General features: G+C 41.0%; 1 protein-coding gene across 2 annotated transcripts; it reads right to left on the minus strand.

The window, feature by feature from the left end:
* Positions 1-682: 682 nt before the first annotated feature.
* On the minus strand, positions 683-4,705 carry LOC147428708 (pentatricopeptide repeat-containing protein At2g27610-like). 2 transcript variants are annotated; one of them, XM_086497161.1, is made up of 2 exons: positions 3,933-4,705; positions 683-3,493 (listed from the first exon to the last, which is right to left on the minus strand). In XM_086497161.1, exons 1-2 carry the CDS (start codon positions 4,042-4,044, stop codon positions 972-974), a joined length of 2,634 nt encoding a protein of 877 aa, XP_086353287.1. In that variant the 5' UTR covers positions 4,045-4,705; the 3' UTR covers positions 683-971. The 2 variants fall into 2 exon arrangements, with proteins under 2 accessions (XP_086353287.1, XP_086353286.1); XM_086497160.1 differs by having other exon boundaries at positions 683-4,705.
* Positions 4,706-18,542: the final 13,837 nt, after the last annotated feature.

The raw sequence follows: 18,542 nt of genomic DNA on the forward strand, positions 1-18,542 counted from the left end.
AATTAGCACAATATCAACTGGTCGTAACTCGGACGAAAACTTCACAATGTGAAGTTTGCATGTCCGCTATACGACTAAAAAATATACCTAGATGAATATGGTAAGCCTAGATTCACCCATAAAGGAGAGTGCAAGGTATAGACCCATGGTAGTCACCCACAAGACAATATAACCATCAGCTTCATCATGCATAGTATTGACTAAATACCACGACATCCCCACTAACGTCGTCAGTGCCCAATAGTGGGTGTAGAACTAGGTACTAACATATGCTCCCAAACACAACACCACACACACACACACACACACACACACACACACACACACACACACACACACACATGAGCATACATCAACACAAAGTTCAACGTACTGAGTTTCTGTCATGACTCCGGAGATCAAGGGCAGACTCAGCCATAATGAAGCCTAGCACTAAAGAAGAATTAAATCGGAAAAAGTAGCACAAAAATGAGGAAGTTGATAGGACATACGCACCACAAAAGATAAAAAGAATTAGCACAATATCAACTGGTCGTAACTCGGACGAAAACTTCACAATGTGAAGTCTGCATGTCCGCTATACGACTAAAAAATATACCTAGATGAATCCAAGGTAAGCCCAGATTCACCCATAAAGGAGAGTGCAAGGTATAGACCCATGGTAGTCACCCACAAGACAATATAACCATCAGCTTCATCATGCAGAGTATTGACTAAATACCACGACATCCCCTTTAACGTCGTCAGTGCCCAAGAGTGGGTGTAGAACTAGGTACTAACATATGCTCCCAAACGCAACACCACACACACACACACATGAGCATACATCAACACAAAGTTCAACGTACTGAGTTTCTGTCATGACTCTGGAGATTAAGGGCAGACTCAAGTAATCTAGAGACTATAACCCTTGAAAACAAGATTTGCTCTTAGATATGACATGAATACTCACATTCCTGGAACTTGGATTGTTAATAATCACCGCAAGAACACCTCCCACATTCAAAAATGTGAAGGCAGTTTGCATCTTTGAGCATTATTTTGCGGTTTTCTAGCTTTGATATTAATGAGGTAGTAGCATGGCAATCCCCACAAACCCACATGTTGGTCGTGATGCGTATATCTTTCCCTTGTGGTGTGTTGATGATTGCACAAGCAATAGCCAACTTCTCAGTATGTTGACAAAGCATTTTGGAATCCAAAGTAATCTTTTGTGAGACCTGAATATTTGAGGAATATCCTTGTTGGGGCAATTGAAGTTCAAGGTCTTGTAGCTTCATATAGATTTGTTTGCTTTGCGGGTGCATGGTATCCCCAACAACAAACTTATGAACATTTCCACTACCATCAACCCAGTTGCTATGTTCTGGCTGCTCCCACGCCGTATTTTTTAATCTCATGTGTTCAATGTTTTGTGCCTCCTCTTGCATGCCAGCAGCTGCATAAATACTAGTCATTACTGCATATGCTGCAGCATTACATGCATCAAGTTGTACTGCATGCTCAAACGCCAATCTTCCGAGCTTCACATTTCCCCATTTTCGGCACGCACCTAGAAGAGCAGTCCAAACTGGCAGATGATCTGATGATGGCATCATTTTAATTAGCCCCATCGCTTTGTCAAAAAGCCTTGCACGTCCCAAAAGGTCAACCATGCAAGTGTAGTGTTCATTGTTGGGCGTAATGCCATATTTTTCCTTCATGTTATCAAAATACGTTTGGCCCTCATCCACTAGGCCTGAGTGACTACATGCATTGAGCACATTAACAAAAGTGATTGAATCTGGGGCGGTACCCTCCTGTTGCATCCATTGAAAACAATCAAGAGCTTCCTTGGTCAATCCTTGATGGACATATCCTCCAATAAGTGCACTCCAAGAGACTACGTTTGGAGAGAAACCCTCGCTCCACATTCGCTGAAAACAACCCAGCGCTTCCTGGCCCTGCCCCTGTTGGGCATATCCTGCAATCAATGCATTCCAAGAGACTGCGTCCCGTGCAAAAAGCTCATCAAAAACGTTTTGGGCTTTCAAAAGCACACCACATTTGGCATACATGTCAACCAAGGCATTGCAAAGAATGATGTTTTTTTCCAAGAGCCCTTGACCAATGATCTCATCATGAATTTGCTTGCCCATGTCAATTTCTTGCATCATACCACATGCCTTCAAGATGCAAGAATAGGTGATTACAGTTGGAAAGAAGTCCTCGCTTCGCATCTGGTGGAAACAGCCCAGAGCTTGTGCACCTTTCCCCTGTTGGGTATATCCTACAATGAGTGAATTCCAAGAGACTTCATCGCGGGCAGGAAGCTCATCAAGCACTTGTTGTGCTTTTGCAAGGACACCACATTTAGCATACATGTCAACCAGTGCATTGCCAAGCACAACATCTTTTTTAAACACCTCTTGACTAACAATCTCTTCATGAAATTTTTTGCCCATGCTAGCATCTTGCGTGATGCTACATGCCTTTAAGATGCAACAATAGGTGATTGCATTTGGAGAGAAGCCCTCACTTCGCATCCTTTGATAACAGTCTAGAGCTTCCTCACCCTTCCCTTGTTGGACATATCCTGAGAGGAGTGAATTCCAAGAGACAACATCCCGGACAGGAAGCCCATCAAGTAGATTTTGTGCTTTCGTGAATGCACCACATTTGGCATACATGTCAACCAAAGCATTGCCAACCATAACATCTGTTCCCAACAACCCTTGAATGGCTATCTCATCATGAATTTGCTTGCCCATGGTAGCGTCTTGCATAAGACCACATGCCTTCAAAATGCAAGCATACGTTATTGCATTTGGAAAGACGCCCTCACTTCGCATCCTTTGGAAACAGCCCAAAGCTTCCGAGCCTTGCCTTTGTTGGGCATACCCTCCAATCAATGAGCTCCAAGAAACAACATCCCGTACAGGAAGCTTGTCAAAAACATCTTGTGCTTTTGCAATTGCACCGCACTTGGCATACATATCAACCAAAGCATTTCCAAGCATGACACTTTTTTCCAACAAACCTTGACTAGCAATCAAATCGTGAATCTGCTTGCCCATGTCAAATTCTTGTATAATTCCGCATGCCTTCAATATGCAAGCATAGGTGATTGCATCTGGAGAGAGGCCCTCGCTTTGCATTCGGAAATAACAACTTAGAGCTTCTTTGCCCTGCCCTTGTTGGACATATCTTGCAATCAGACCATTCCAAGAGACCACATTTCGGACCGGAAGTTCATCAAGCACTTTTTGCGCTTTCGTAAATTCACCACATTTGGCATACATGTCAACCAAGGCATTACCAAGCACAACATCTTTTTCCAACAGCCCCTGACTAATAATCTCACCATGCATATTTTCACCCATGTCAGCTTCTTGCGTAATGCCACAAGCCTTCAAGATACAAGTATAGGTGATCATATTTGGAGAGAGGCCCTCACTTCGCAACCGAAGAAAGCAACCTAGAGCTTCTTTGCCCCGCCCATGTTGCACATAACCTGCAATAAGTGTATTCCAAGAGATGACATTCCGGACAGGAAGCTCGTCAATGACTTGTTGTGCTCTAACAAGTGCACCACATTTGGCATACATGCTGACTAACGCGTTCCCTAAGCACACGTTCTTCTCAAGTAACCCACTATTGCGAATATCAGCATGTATCCTACTGCCTTGGAACAAATCCTTATTCTTAGCACAGGCTTTTAATGCGTTCACAAAAGAAAGGTACATTACTATGGAGTCCTTGTCATTCTCTTCCTCTCAATATCTGACTTGCGTGATCTTTACAGGGGATTTTGCCATCTCGAAACCAGAGGAATACATCAAAACAAGAAAAGAGAAAACAAGCGTGTGTGTGTGTGTGTGTGAGAGAGAGAGAGAGAGAGAGAGAGAGAGAGAGAGAGAGAGAGACTGTGTTTTGGAGGCCGTCTGTCTTACCTTGAGAGTATGTCGTCCCGCAGAGGCTGCTCTCATAGCACAAAAAGCTTAGTGTGCGGGGGGGGTGGTATCGTGATCGATCCCTGCCTCTGTCCCCAATAATAATATTCATGTAATTTGTTGGCACTGCCCCCTAACCATGTTATAAGGTCTTTGCTAAGGTTGTAGCCAACGTGATCACCTTCATGAGGTGGATTTCTGCAAAACAGAAAGGGTTCATAAAAGGGCAAAAAGCTCATGGAGTCTGTCATCTCCATGTGGGAAGCATTTGAGCATGCTTAGGAATCAGGGCAAGACTTGATAAACCATATGGCAGATTGCAGTGGTCATTTGTTTTGGCAAGCTTGACTGCCATGGATTCGGCCCAATGCTTGTGAAGTATGTCACAATGGTTTTCTGTCAAACCCATTTCCTCTAAACCGTTCTGTCCCTCGAGGATGCCCTCTCGCTCCCCTGCTCTTTGCAGTAGCAGCTGATGGGCTCAACTGCCTCATCCCACAGCTTAGACATCATGGACTTATTAATGGCATTACACTCCCAAACTCCCCCAAAATTTGCAGAGGACACCAATGCTCTGCTTTCTCGTGACGAGAACTCCATCAAAGTTTTCTGAGAGGCCTTGGACAAATTCTGCGGAGCCTCCAGTCCTAGGATTAATCACACTGAAACAGGGGTCTACTCACTCCTTCCTATCCCCCTGTGGGTCCTCGATATGGGCTGTAAGGTCTTCACCAAGTGTCCATCTAACCTGGCAAAATTTGGAAATGACTACGCTTTCCACTGTAAGACATTGCACCATTGCACAATAAGTTTTCTATGCTAAAATGATGAAAATAAAATCATGTGAAATTGAAAAATCATTTATTTTATGTTCAAAAGAGACCCAAAAATTGAGATCTTGCAACAAAAAGGTGAATTGGTTGGCCAAATGATAATGCCTATAGCATTAGTATTCGTAACTCTTCTTGTGTAGTGGTTGTATAATTATTTTTTAACAATGTTTAATTGTCTATCAGTATAGTAAACAAGAAATGCTATGTTTTCATCACGCGTTTGTGCCAATATACATCAATAGCAAAAGTGGATGTATATTGGATGTGCCGTTATACATCCAATAGAAAAAGTGGATACATCAATATGAAAATGCAAAATTTGGTTCCAATCACGCGTATTCAAATCACGTGCATTCAAAATTTGGTTCCAATCACGTGCATTCAAAATCGATATTGAGTTGAGAGCTATTTTAAGTTTGTTAGAGGACTCCTCGCATTCATTTGTACATTTATGGTTTGATTTTGGATTATGGGATGGTTTTTAATTGATGGATAATGTCAAAAGTATAAGGGTAGAGACCCTATATAGCTTGATTATCTTAGAGAGAATTGTTTGTGCACATGCAAGATGCTATGTTGTTGGACTCTTGTGCTTTATTCCTCATGATAGCTTTGATAATACAAGATTAGGGCCACCTACATTGCATAGTCATGAAAAAGAATCGATGGCCTAGGGCTATACTAGGATCAAGGGTGCCACCTAGATCTTCTTTGTTTTGTTGGCTTATCTACATGGCTAGTGTGTCAAGGGCTTTTCCTTAGTTTAACCTAAACACTTGGTGTGAGACGTGGTCTTAGATTGGTATGGTTGGTGTTGATTTCCTACCACTTGATGGTATTATGGAATCCTTTTAGAGCCAAGGCACCTCAACCGCAAAGGATTGCATTACTCTACCCTCCTTCATTGTCCTTGGTGAAATTTGTGTAGACTATCTCATCCCCTTTTTTGATGAGCTCAATTCTCACCCTAGTCTGCATTCTACACAATTCCTTGTGTGGACGCACTTGCAATCTACTTTTAGAAGTTGGAAGATCACATTCCATTTCTATGAAATAAGACCTTTCTTCACAATTGAACTTGGTGAAGTGAGTTACACTCAAAGCAAGTTTTTCAAAACTTATGGAACAAAATAGACAAAGACCGCTATAAATTAAGTTGTTTGCACATCCATTAAACCACAAATAAAAAATGACATGTAGACAATAAAATCAATATAAAATTATCACACGTCAGTCAAGGAGCGAGCTTTTAAAATGCGTTCATAGATTGTTAATGGTTCAAATTGGTATTGCTGAGCCTGGGCTAAGACAAACAAATGTGAGTTATGCGATTGGAGCTGCCTTAAAAGCATATCAAAAAGTGCTCCATGATATTTGTAAAAAGAGCTTTAATAAGTTCATTTTAATAGCATCCAAATCAATCCGTTCTACGTCTCTTTATTTGTGTCAATTTACCAAAATTAGGTCCATTTGACATAGATTTTTAAGCATGCTACATCTACGTAACTAAAGTATTTGTCTTTTCAGCTTAATTTTGATTCTAAGATTATAATAGGATCCTTGGTCAAATGTTAGTAGCCTCGTGATGATGGCTCAAACCTTGTCCTTGTTAGCGAACCCGCTATCTGGCAGAAGAAGGTCACCATGCATAGTGCTGGCTCAGATTGACCAAGCCTCCCAAATTCCTTTAGTAGTTACAAGGGCAAGCCACCAAGAAAACATTATAACACACTCAGTAAATTAGATGTATGATTCAATTACAACCTTATAATATCACACTACTCTAAGTGTGCACGAGGAGGGCGATGATCGTAGTTCACCACCACTTGTAGAGGAGAATAATGAGGAAGGCTTCCTTATTCCTGGGCTTTATAGTGTGTGGCCTACCATCCACACAAGTCGGGCCACCTGTGGACTCCAACACAAGCATCCTCACCCAATGAAGCTCGGATGGCACTTCACTTTGGCACTTTGGCCATGGCCCCGATTATTTGGTCCATCATCATTCACGGCATTAGAGCCTATGTGACATTAGCCCCCCTGTTTGAGGACAGATCAAACGGGCGCCCAACTGGTCGGACACGTAGCCGGACACTACATTTGTACTCTATTAGTTTTTCGAGTTAGTGTAGTAATACTCTGTGTAAATCCTGATTCCAGAGTAGTGGGTCAATTCCCTGAGTTGTAATGATGTCATGATAATTGTAAAGGTTCGTGTGAGCCGGCCACTTGCCATTTAGAATGCCCTAGGTATAAAGGTCAATAACTTAAATGTGAAAGGAGGCTTATCTTTAGAAGAAGTGGGAGCTCAAAAAACGTACGCTCAAGATACGAGCTGCTTCAATTTGTAATCGACGCAACTAATGAATGGGTAATCAGTTTTCAAATCCGAAAGTTGCATTGTGTTCCTCTCTCTTTTCTCTTTAATTTAAGTGTAAGCATTGTCAGTTTTGTTGTGGTTCACGACTACAAGTCTGTGAGCTATAATTGCAGATTTGAGTGCTTAAATCGTTGTTTTTAGTCGTTTTGGCCATAGGAGAGTGTTCTTAGACTATAGAATGACAGTTCTGGATAGTTCTGTTGTACTTTTTAGGACCTTTTTCATGATGGATCGTGATTTTGGTACCTTGTCGGATTGCAACTAGACTTGCTAGGATAGTACCCCTAGGTGTCCTAGACCTCCTCCTAAAGTTTTGTTGCATTTCGAGTCCGTTCGAGTGTCGAAATGGCAACCTAGAGCTGTGAGAAAGGACATAGGCAGATTTTCTTGATCACTGAGTGTTGGTTTGCTTGTAGAGTTGTTATGTTTGCTTGTTAAGGTTCACTTCTTGAGATTGACGATCTCATAGAGTCTCTGTGCCCCATCCGAGTCACTTTCCCTGAGTATTGACATTATGTTGGTGCCAGAAAGCTATGTTGCAGACGTCCGTAGAGCAGCGACCCACTAATATTGGTGTCGTTGACGAGGATATGATCCTTAGATGATGAGTGACCTAGTGTGTATTTAGAGCTTTCTTTTTTGAAGATTTGCCTTCCATTCCATTTACACCTTAGCAGTGAAGCAGCTAGACACGAGGTTTAGTGCTTGATAGAGTCCAGAAGTCGAGGACTTGCTAGACCTATTCTTGAGAAGTAAAGAGGGTTGTGAGTGAGATAGCCAAAAGCATTTCATTCTTCAATTTTCTCTATGATTTCAGAGTATTGTACCGTTTTTTGTTACGACTTTATTTTGTACGGTCTCGTATGTTTTTGTTTCATGTTTCATTTTAGTACTTAGGAGTAGGGTAAGTAGAAACTATGACCATCAAACTTGGGCTAAAAGATTGAGGGAAAAAAGGGTGAAAACCATATTTTGGCAAAAATGACCATAACTCTGAAATTTTGAAAATTTGATGGTAGAGACCTCAAAAGTGGTCCAAATTCAAAAATTTGTGGATCAAGGGCATCAACAAACTCTCTAGAAGCTATCTGGAAAGTTTGGCCAGTTCTGTGGTGGAACATGGATCACAATCCATGTACCCAGAGACCATTTTTGGTGAAAAATGACCAATTACAGTGAGTATCATTGGAAAACTGCTTTGATCAAGTTTGCTTGAAAGAAAAACTCAAAAATCACATCAGAGTTGGCTGTTAGGGAAAAACAGCAAAACAGGCATTTCAAACACAAAATTGGGCAAATCTTGAGATTTTGGGATCCAAATTCAAAAAGGGGTGAGATTTGGTTTCTACAGGGCATAAAGAACCAACCAAACAAAATTCATGAAAAAATGCTGCCAAACATGAATCGCGATCCATGTACCTTTTTGACATTTGGGGCTAATATTTGACAAGTACATTCCTGATATCATTTGGAACAACTTTGCCAAAAGGGACTATAGCAAAAAATCGAAAAAAGTTGATCAAAATAGCCAAATATAGAAACTAATCAAAAACCGCAGGGCATACAGAAAAACTCACTTTTGACTAGGAAAAAGTTGTCCAAATTCAAAAAGATTTGGGGAAGAGTATCACCATAACATGGACTACAAGCTGACCAAGTTTCATGTCAAAATGTGGTTAAACATGGATCGCGGTCCATGTACCTCATGAAAAGTTTTTGAAATTTTTTTGGCTAATATTTAAGCAGCAGGTAGCTGAGACATAGACAAACACTTTTCCCAAAAGAACCAAATGCAAAAAAGTAGTAAAAAGTGGTCAAAAGAGCCAAAAGTAGAACATTCTCTAAACTGTCACAACAGACTGTAAAAGTCAATTTTGGTAGGGCAAAACTGATCCAAATTCCAAAAAAAATTGTGAGCAGTCTATAAACATGATAAGCTATCAGCACACCAAAAGTTCAGATCCAAAAGTAGTGGAACATGGATCGCGATCCATGTACCCCTGAGAAATTTTTGGACAAAAAATTTTCTAGCCTGTAAACAGAGACCATTGTGAACAAAAGTCTCCATTGAAATTTTGTCAAAAAAGTTCAAAAAGTGGGCGAAAAGAGCCAAAAACTATTCAAGGTGAAAACCCTAAAACAGACCTAGGATTTGACTTTTGCCTGGCCTAGAACAATCCAAATCACATAAAAACCATATAGCAGGAATCAATGAGCCAAGAGCAAGCTGTGTGCCAAGTTTCAATACAATCTGACACATAGGTGCATGGATCGTGATCCATGTTTCCTTGTCACAGACTGATACCAAACTTGCATCATAACTAGAGGACATCACAAGGAATCTAGTGGCCTTTTCAAAAGTGAATTTGGATATCAAAAACCATACCAAAAGCCCAGAACTGCCAAGTACTCTGACAAAGTGCCAGAATTGACCTAGTTTCCAATCCAAAGGTCCATTTTCAAAATTTTTGAAACCATAGGACCTCCTAATCATGCTGATTCTGATGGTACAAAAAAAACTCAATTTGGGCTCCAAACATGGATCGCGATCCATGTACCTCCACCTCAAAATTTGATAAAAATTGGTATATAGCCTGCTTATGACCTTGTCTACACATAGTAAAAACTTGGGAAAATTTGGAGAAAAAAATTTGACAGGGAACATGGATCGCGATCCATGTACCTCTTAGCATAGTGGGGGCGTCTGACTTGGTGATCTTGTAGATATACTTGAGTACATCCCAAATCTCAAGTTCGAGCTAAAAATACCTTCTAGAGACCAAGATACAAGCCAAAATTCCTGTGTTCTGGTCCTGAAACTATTTTGAGTGCTGTAAAATTGCTCTAACTTTTGATAGACAACTCCAAATTGAGTCAGGTATAGCTAGGAAGAAAGCTTGCGGGCAATACCACACACCTAGAGCAATTTTACTAGATTTCCTAAATCTAAACTTTTAGGGCACCCCAAGAGTAATTTCTAGAGACCAAAGAGTCACAAATTCTTGACTTTTGAGAGATCTTACGAGAGGCAAAAAAGGATAAGTTGCAATAAGCCAAGTTGGGCTTGTTAAGGACTATCTTGAGAGTTTTGAGTGAGCCTTAACCATGACAAATCATCCACCACCAGGGTTCTCTACTCCACTTGGAGACATGAAAAATGCAAGAAATGTTGCAATGCCTTCAACAGAGGGATTGGGAGAATACCTAGAGGAGAAGCATCCTCTAATCAACAAACCAAATGTGAAATTCATCAAAGCCAATGAATCCATGAAGGTGCTTACGGATTTTTCTCATGATGGCTTATACAGATTCACAAACGGGGATCCATACATCTTCTACAGATGTGTAGAACCTTATGCTAGAGAGTTGACCACCCATAAGGACCTCTATGCCTTCACATATACAGATGCCCACAGAGTGCAAGTTTTGATTGTAGGTAAGTATGGACGTGAGTACAAACTTGTTGATCCCATTGACCTCAAGAGATATACGTAGAAGGGTACTCTGATTTCTACTTACTTTCAGCCAAAAATGATGCCAGAGTACTCATCAAAGAAGATTCCACCGGGATTCTATCCAAGACGAGAGGAGCAAAGGAGAGATGTCTTTCCAAGAGACCACGAATTGGTTAGATTAGTGACTGAACCCCAACGATTAAGACCATATCAAGTGGCTCAATGTGTCAAGACAAAATATGATGGGTCCAAGGATCCATATGCTCATGTCTCTCTCTTCAAACAAGTTTTGAGAGCTGAACATATTGCCAATTTCCATACTCAGTATGAGGGATTTGGATTGACATTAGAAGGAACAACCTTGTCTTGGTTCCAGTCACTAAACAGAGATGATTTCTCAAACATAGCACAACTCTTACAAGAGTTTGTAGAGGAGTTTTCAAAAAGGGGAATCAAACATAAAACAGTGTCCCAAATCTACGCTTTCAAACAAAAAGCAAACGAAAATGTGAAGGAAGCTCTGCTTCGCTTCAAACAATACATAGAGAGATGTCCCGTGAGAGAGTTACCGCAAGATGAGAGATTATCAATTATTTTCATAGAGGGCTTGAGGAATGAAACTCTAAAAAAGGACCTACATTTGAAGGGATGCACGACATTTGAGCAAGTTGCAAGAGAAGCTCTAAATCTAGTTGACAATTGCAAGGCCTATGGAGAGGTGACTGAAGATACAGATAACACGACTAGTAGTGCCTCATCTCCAAAGAGCAAATCAACAACAAATAGAGATGTTCAAACTCCTTGGGAACCAATCATTGATCAAGTGGTCGAGAGAGTGATTAGAAGAATAAACCAAGGCTACATGCAGAACTCGATTGTACAACAGCCTCAATTGAGGATATGTAATACTTGTGGAGGGGATCACCCCACTCCATGGTGTAGCACTCAGCCAAAGCCACAACATGTGGTAGGGTAACAACCACCTCTTTTGAATGATGGTAGAGAAGTAGTCAAGTACGCTCAACCAACGTATATGCCACAACCCGTGAAAAACCAATACCCCATGGATATGAATACGCTCATGTTCATAGCCAATCATCAGGAGTATGGTTCAAAGAACATCCTCACAAGGCAAGAACAACCATTAGCTAGATCACCAGCTGTGAAACAAGAAGGTCCATGCTATGAGTGTGGAGGTGATCATTGGGCACGAAGTTGTCCAAACAAGGGTCCACAAATTGAATTATTTGTATTTTGTGAACGTTGTGGAACAGACCATCTACGCCAAAACTGTGCTAAAAATCCAGACTACAACAGGAAAGCAACAATGAATGTTGTAGGCATGATGATGCCTTCTTCAAGCGGATCGGAGGTAGAACCTGCCATTCCTTTAAACGTGATGACTCAAGCTCATGCTCAAGAAGCTGCCAAAAACAAACCAGCTGAAAAAGCCACATTGCGGCCTGTTCAAACAGAATTTGAGAACAAATCGGTGAGAACCTTTGAAGAAGATCATGGAAAGGCAGACGAGACAAAATGAAATTGAAGAGGCTGAAGGAGAAAGCGGCTTTGGAAACTAAACTGAATCAAACAAAAGAGCAGCTTAGACAAGAGCAAGAAAGGAACAAAAATGCAAAGGGACCTAAAGAGTCAAAGACTAACTCGGGAGGTTCAGTCTTAGTGGAAAAAGTATTTGAAACTTTAGATGCAATTTTGAAGGCCTATGAAGCTAGGCTAAAACCCAACCAAACCCAGGAGGATAGATGGCTGACATATCCTCATCCAGGGTATGAAAAAGAGAGGTTGCAAATGTGCAAGGAGCTCATCCAGAAGGCCCAAGCTCTTATGGAACCACATGTTCTAGATGCTCCAAAAATTGAGGTGCTAATCTGCAATAAACTCCAAGAATTGGAGAGCCAAGGTATTGTAAATAGAGACCAAGAAGAGTCGGGAGTTGACGCACCTTTAGATACAAGAGAAGTAGCCAATACCACAGATGGGGTGGGTTCACAAGCAGCAATGCCAATTCCAGAGGTAGAAGCACCGTGGCCACAATCCTTGTGGGAATCAATCAGAAACCAAAAAGATGGTAGTGCTACTTTACAATCAGCACCTATCCGTGAGATAAACATGGATCATGAATTTTTCCCAGGAGATATATGATCTCTATACGGGGATGTCGGGTCTGTCGCATCTGAAGAGAATAAACCACGCTCTCTAAATACTTTGTTATCTTATATATAGGAGAACTCAAAAAAAAAATCGAAGGTTAAAATGGTACCTTCTCAGTGGAAAGCCACACCAAAAATAATGGATACCAAGAGCTTGCATGAATTGATGTCTTCTCCTATACAATGCACACTTTATCTGTCAGAGCTACTGAAAATTAGGCCGCATCTATGGGGCCAAATGGGCAAACACCTGGGAAACATGGGGTTGAAAATCCCTTCTCATGACCAACTTGCGGACAAAAACATGGATGACACCTCGCCGAAGAAGCGACAGACAAAGCCAATATCGGTAAATAAGGTGGGTGACTATTGTGAATGAGAAGAAGGAAACACCACCTTACCACTTGAGTACAAAGGCGTAAAGACGGTTGTTATATTAGATAGTGGGGCAGGAATTGCCATTGCAACCAAAGAGATATGGAAAAAATGGGGAAAGCCTGCTCTTAGGAAAACTCGAATGAAACTGCAATTAGCGGATGGATACACGGAGAAACCGATTGGAATCTTAGAACAAATCATTGTATCCTCGTGTGGGATCGAGTATGAGCACACCTTTGCCATAATGAATTTTGACAAGAGCAGCAACTTTGATATCATATTGGGCAGACCATTCATGCGTCAGTTCAAAATGGTACAAGACTGGGGCTATGACTATATCTACTTGAGACACAAAGAGGTCACAACAAAAATCAGTGTCAAAGATCATAGTTATAGAGATGTAGTCCGAACCACGGGGGAAGACTTAAACTCCATAACTGATTTGGAAAGCAAAGCGCATATTTGGATGTACGGAGCTCTTGAGAGTGTAAGTCTTAGAAAGGAAGATTGCATCCTAGGGCGTCCAGTAGAAGATGAGACATATATTCCATAGCCTTTTCCAGAGGAGTTATTTGAACCCTTTGGATGAGATCAAATACTGGCAACTCTTGATGTTTGCGTGAATGAGGTGACCCTGACTAAATTTTGCAATGAAGATAGCTATGATATAACTCCCTTATTTACGATAAAGGTGTTGAAAGAAGCTAATGAAGTTTGTGAGTGTGAAAGCAAAAAATGTGAGACAGATAGCTACATCATGGAGCATGATGCCAAAGTGCATATGAAGGAAGCAGACCAACAACAAGAATATGTCATCATTGACATACCCGAAGAATCGACAAAAGTTGTTTCAAAGAAGCCGACTCCACAAAAAGCGCAAATGAAAGCAGATGAAGGAAAAAAGTTTCCAAGTTCAACATCAAATGTTCAGAAAATGCAAGATCAAAAGAAGAACAAGGACAAAGAAGAAGATCGATTGTCTCCTACGATGATCAAATTCAGCATATGCAGAGAAATGGGACTCAAAATCACATGTTCAGTTGTGATAGATCCAGAAGCATCCAGAAGCAACAAAGAAGCTAATGTCTTATGATACGTGGATAATCATGGAAAGCCACCAATCAAAGAGCTAGAGGAGATAGTGTACACAAGTTCTAAAATGCCGATTCCTAGCTTCGGAGTGGCAAAAGTTGTACTCAAGTTGAGTACCAGGGAGTACAAGGATACTTTTCACATAATCGACTCCCATCACATCAAAGAGAGTCTGGTACTGAGAGAAAGCTGGAAGAATATCTTCTTTCAATCACAAGGAAAATCTTCAACAACAACACCATCAAAAACCCCAAAAGCACTTCTAGTCAATGCAAAAAAGGAGCAACCAACCATTGCGGAAAAAGGTAAAGCAAAAGTCGCTGAAGTATATCAACCTCGCAAGACGACTTTACCTTCAACGAGCCTACATCAAATTTCCCGCGAAGCCTCTACATCAAGAGCCAAACCATTGACAATGCAATGGAAACCGAGACAAAAAGTCTATCAACCAAAGTCTCCATCACATCAAAGCATTAGGAAGAAGCCAAAGAATGTCAACCAAGTGTTGGTATCCAAAGAGCACATCAAAGTCAAAGACCCAATTTGGATACATGAAACACAAGTTCAACATCAACAACAAAAGGTGATGGGGTGGGTAGCATCAAATGAGTCAATCATTGCTCAAGGCTACTTCCAAGGAAACGCTAATGTTTGGACCAAAAAGCCTAAAGTAATCGCCTGGACCTACCCACCTCAACCAACATGTTCTAGAAAGAAAAATATGCGCTATAAACGCAAGACAAACAACTCAAATAGGAGAAAGAAAAACCACAAAAGGCAGAAGAAAAGACCTTCCAAGTAAGAAATGCGACAAGTTTGGGTACAAAAGTTAGACGCTAGTCAAATTACCCAAGAAAGACATGTAAAGCAGTGGATTATTCAAGTTAAGCTACTCAAAGCACAAGGATTTTATGAAGGTAACACATAGAGATGGTTACCAAAAATTGTAGCTCAATTTGGAACAACGAAGAGAAATCACGCAGCACAAGATTCTACCCCAAATCAAGCAATGACAACCAAAAGCCAGCAAAAGCCAATTACAACCAAGGCTACTGCAATTTATAGATGGATACCTCGTCATCAACTCCAGAATCAAGGCTTATACAAAGGAAATAATCAGTTATGGCCACGGAAGCCTAGTGTCCATCAAATTATAGAAGAAGATAAAATGCTAGAGACGATCACACACGGACCAAAGACAAGGTGGGTTCCAAAATCTCTTGTGGAAACTCGATCTCAGAGAACCCACACATCTCGACAACCGCTTCTCATGGAAATTAACGCAAAGGCTACATCAAACCCTACAAGAGCTGAAGGATCACTTGTTTTACAAAGCAGTGTGAACATACAACAAGCAAGTCAAGAGGAGCCAAAATATGCCAACCTACTCGACAAAATGGTGGCATCCAATGACCAAAACAATGGAAGAGGCTTAAACTTCAAGAACTTATGGAATTGGGTTTCTGGAATTACAGGTCTCCGTATGCTTATTTGGAGCATCTTTTATCTTCAAGGGCAACAACAAAGCTCCATCAAACAATGGCAAGTCAAAGAATGGACTACAACACCAAGCAATGAAAAATTCAGCAAGCGAGCTATCCACAACAATCATATGTAGCTCACTCAGTGCTTCCACATTGTGGCTATCTATTGTGGAAAACTCAAATTGCACTGGACCTTGAAAGAAAATCCATCATAAAGTTCACGCCACAAAGAGGATCAGTTCTATAAAATCAAACACATCAACATCCATCACGGTGGCCACGATTGGCAACAAAAAGAAGAATGCGCAACAAGAAAAAAGTTGCCTCAACAAATCACGTATCAACAACACGACAGCTATGAATCACTCTAGGAAGGGGGGAGCGTCATCAACGACAAAGCAATTCCCAAGCTGAAGACCAACCTTGAAGACAAAGTCGAAGACAACCCTATGACAAGACTGCACAAGGTCATGTCAAGGGATGACACGAATTAGGAAGGGAGGAATGTTTGAGGACAGATCAAACGGGCGCCCAACTGGTCGGACACGTAGCCGGACACCACATTTGTACTCTATTAGTTTTCCGAGCTAGTGTAGTAATACTCTGTGTAAATCCTGATTCCAAAGTAGTGGGTCAATTCCCCGAGTTGTAATGATGTCATGATAATTGTAAAGTTCCGTGTGAGCCGGCCACTGGCCATTTAGAATGCCCTAGGTATAAAGGTCAATAACCTAAATGTGAAACGGGGCTTATCTTTAGAAGAAGTCGGAGCTCAAAAAATGTACGCTCAAGCTACGAGCTGCTCCAATTTGTAATCGATGCAACTAATGAATGGCTAATCGATTTTCAAATCCACAAGTTGCATTGTGTTCGTCTCTCTTTTCTCTTTAATTTAAGTGTAAGCATTGTCAGTTTTGCTGTGGTTCGTGACTACGCGTCTGTGAGCTTTAATTGCAAATTTGAGTGCTTAAATCGCTGTTTTTAGTCGTTTTGACCATAGGAGAGTGTTCTTAGACCATAGGATGACAGTTCTGGATAGTTTTGTTGCAGTTTTCGGGACCTTTTTCATGATGGATCATGATTTTGGTACCTTGTCGGATTGCGACCAGACTTGCTAGGATAGTGCCCCTAGGTGTCCTAGACCTCCTCCTAAAGTTTTGTTGCATTTCGAGTCTGTTCGAGTGTCGAAATGGCGTGATGACCTAGAGCTGTGAGAAAGGACATAGGTAGATTTTCCTAATCATTGAGTGTTGGTTTTCTTGTAGAGTTGTTATGTTTGTTTGTTAAGGTTCACTTCTTGAGATTGACGATCTCATAGAGTCTCCGTGTCCCATCCGAGTCACTTTCCCTGAGTATTGACATTATGTTAGTGCCAGAAAGCTATGCTGCAACGTCCGTCGTAGCGACCCGCTACACCCCCTCATAAAGAGTTTTCATCCTTGAAAACATGGAGGAATCTCTTGGCAATGGCACTTCAACGTTCCCAAGTTTTCACTTCTTCATGTAAGTTTGTCCACTTAACTAGAACCCTCTGTTACACTTTATGGCGGAATTGTCTATCTCGATACCCTATAATCCTTTCTGGTTTATGCGATATGTTTAGTGATTTTATCAAGTCAACCAAAATCTCTAGAGAAACTACGTTCTCAAACGGGTGAACTGATTTCTTCAGTTTACTAACGTGGAAGACAAGGTGAACTTGACAATTCTCTGGCAACTCAAGTTTATATACCACACCCCCTTTCTGCTTAAGGACTTTAAAGAGACCACAATGTCTAGGAGAAAACTTGTCACATTTTTTTATTTTCATGGTTTCTACCTTTGCAAGAACCTTTAGGAATACAAAGTCACCTTCCACACGGTAATTTATCCTCGTCCTTTATCAACGTGCGTCTTAGCATGATCCTTTGCACTATGAATGCTTTCCTTTCTGCCTTTAGCGTATCATTCATGTCTTGAAGGAAACCCTTGACATATTGACTCTCCTTCTCTAAGCCTACAACCATAGGAGATCTTGACTAGAAACCATACACGGTTAAATCCCACAACATTATGCGCAAGAAGTCAACAGTGTACTACCCACAAGGCAATGGGCAAGCCAAGACATCCAAAAGTGATTGAAGATGTAACATTTCTGCTTAAGAAGCCTATCAACAGTAACTGGCTGAAGCCATATTACAATAGCACACTTTTGTCAATGAATCCAAAGCTAAAAGACATAAAATTTTTAGATCCGAGCGGCACACTCAATCTGGTGAGTACTACACAACCAAAGCCCAAACATAGTGGATCAAAGAGAGGATTGAGTGGATAATATAGTATTTCTATATGCATGTCAAAGCAAATCAAATGCCTAGAAAATTTATAGCATTTGTTGTACATGCAGAGAACCATGAGCCTATGGCATGGGCTCTGATCATCCATCAAAGACTATGGGATTTCATTAAGGAGTGTGATGCCAAAGAAAACAAAAGGTAGTCCATTTTGGACATATAATCATTGTCCTACTACTTGGTGAGGAATTATCCAAAGAAGAAGGCACATTAAATATCGAGCACATCTGCCCACACATCCCATCTGCATCGTTATTTATGAGGTTTTCAAGCATACAACAAAATGCTCCCCAGACACCTGTCTGCACCATTCCGAGGTTCAAACAATACCAGAACAACATTTTTCACTACTCCACCCAGGAGTAAATCACCAAGCATTGAAAGTAGGATAATTCATTTAGGTTTTTCTTTGGACAACCGAACTTTAAGGACAACTGGCTTGTCCTTCTTCATCAATGTAATGGTATGGTTGCGGATATGGAGG

This window comes from Adiantum capillus-veneris, chromosome 23 (assembly GCF_014529385.1).
Source record: "Adiantum capillus-veneris isolate H3 chromosome 23, ASM1452938v2, whole genome shotgun sequence".
Lineage (NCBI taxonomy): Eukaryota > Viridiplantae > Streptophyta > Polypodiopsida > Polypodiales > Pteridaceae > Adiantum > Adiantum capillus-veneris.

Coding starts and splice junctions, on each gene's coding strand:
- LOC147428708 (XM_086497160.1), bottom strand. CDS start 3,725: ATGTACCTTTCTTTTGTGAACGCATTAAAAGCCTGTGCTAAGAATAAG.